Consider the following 1,824-nt stretch of genomic DNA (forward strand, 5'->3'; position numbering starts at 1 on the left):
ACAAGTGATAACCAAGTCTCATTAATTTAACTTTCAACCTAATTTAATAAATATATTTGAATAAAAAATTTATTTTAGATTCCATCTCTAATATATTTATCCTTTAATTATAAAAAAAATTAATATTTAATAGAGTGATAATGCATTTTTAATTTTTTTCCATAAGTAATATTAAAAAATTATCATGTGCTTTTTTAAAAAAAAAAACATTTTACTATAAGAAACTTATCAACTTATTAATTTTACTTGTGAAGTTTAAAAAATTGTATTAATCCTTAATAAAAAAAATAAAGTAGTTTAACACGCCAACGACGTCGCTCAGCTTCCTTAATCATATTAGTCTTAACTTGTATCTTTTTAACATCCTCTCAAACATGCAAATTAAAATGCCCTTACCTTCTATTTCACTCAAGCTAAAAGGAAAATCAAAGCCTTTCCGACCAAAAAAAGAAGCAAAGCTTTAATGAGCAGCTATGCCCTCTTTCCACGCAATACGAATTGCTGCTGCCATCTCCATCCTCATCTTTCTCAGGGAATCAACGGCTAGGGAGCTACGCCCCTCCGATCACGGTTTGGGGTACCAAAGCCAGCCGACGGTGGGGCTGAACTCATCGGACACGATGTCCTTTTTCGGAGCAACATCCAATTCGTGCTCATCATCCACGCCGTCTACGATGGCGTTTCCCAAGGCCACGACTTCCAACGACACCTCGTGGTGGGATGCTGGTGGCAATCGGCGGGGAAGTGATCACGTGAGACAGGTTCTGCTGTTGGGGAGCTTGGTTTGTGGGGTCACGGGTCTGGCTTTGTTGGCTGCGTCTGCTTTGGTTTATTGTATTAAAATTAGATCATCCCCTTCCACACATTCTACTAATAACACCAACAATATTAATAGTTTAGTCTCGAGTATTAGTAAGTGATTTTGAAGTTGAAGCATTGGGCTATATTTCTATTACTATTACCTCATTTTAGTTTTTGGATCTTTCTATTTAAAAGATGGATGATTTAAAGTAGTTAAAGAAATTTTTTTTATTTTTATTTATCTTTCTTTTCTAGTTTGTTTGTTTGTCTCTTGAACTTCAATTATTGAGGCAGTTGTTGAATTTGCTATAGAAAATTACTGAAAATTAAATGAGTGCAAAAATTAGAAAGATTTGCTATTTCTTAATTCATTTGCTTGTATTTCAACAATTTTATATTCAACTTTGAAAGAATTTGAACAAGTCGTTGGCTTCTCTTATTCTCCTTTGTTTTCATTGTTCGGAGAGAATCTTACAAATATTGGACTTTTTTTTTCCCTTTCCAGATCAACTGAAATGAGTTTTTTTATATATTATAAATTTGAGGAAGGGAACGAATTATCAAATTTGAATCTTAATCCTTACCGTGAACACAATAATTTTCATACATCTAACTATTATGTATAATATTGCAAAATAACGTGGTTCGGTTTAATGTTAAGTCACATTATATTTTTAAGAGAAAAATACAAATTAAAACTTTAAAGATGATATTGTTGAAAAAAATATTTACAAACCTCGAATATGAATAATAAAACTAATAATATTGCATAACATATTGTAAACCAACTGAATATTATAGCATATTCTATGACAAAAGTAAATAAATAAATGTTAGTGCAAAATTTATTTTATCGAAAATATATTCTGATTGCCAAAACTTTTGACTAAGTTACTTAAAAATGTCAAGAAAAATATAATTACCAGAATAGGTCGTTTTTCTGAAAAATAACTAGATTAGGAAGAAATAACGGAAACGCTTCTAGTTGAAAGCATTTTCAGTTGATTTGTAACACCCCTTACC

General features: G+C 31.0%; 1 protein-coding gene across 1 annotated transcript; it reads left to right on the forward strand.

The window, feature by feature from the left end:
* Positions 1 to 328: 328 nt before the first annotated feature.
* Positions 329 to 1,042, forward strand: LOC107887069 (uncharacterized). Its single transcript, XM_016811198.2, has one exon. The coding sequence runs from the start codon at positions 474 to 476 to the stop codon at positions 918 to 920; it is 447 nt and encodes a 148-aa protein (XP_016666687.1). The 5' UTR covers positions 329 to 473; the 3' UTR covers positions 921 to 1,042.
* Positions 1,043 to 1,824: the final 782 nt, after the last annotated feature.

The sequence above is a fragment of the Gossypium hirsutum genome, chromosome A03, assembly GCF_007990345.1.
Source record: "Gossypium hirsutum isolate 1008001.06 chromosome A03, Gossypium_hirsutum_v2.1, whole genome shotgun sequence".
In the NCBI taxonomy this organism is placed as follows: Eukaryota; Viridiplantae; Streptophyta; class Magnoliopsida; order Malvales; family Malvaceae; genus Gossypium; species Gossypium hirsutum.

What these genes read in the sequence shown, in the direction of transcription:
- LOC107887069 (XM_016811198.2), top strand. Translation starts at nt 474, where the DNA reads ATGCCCTCTTTCCACGCAATACGAATTGCTGCTGCCATCTCCATCCTC.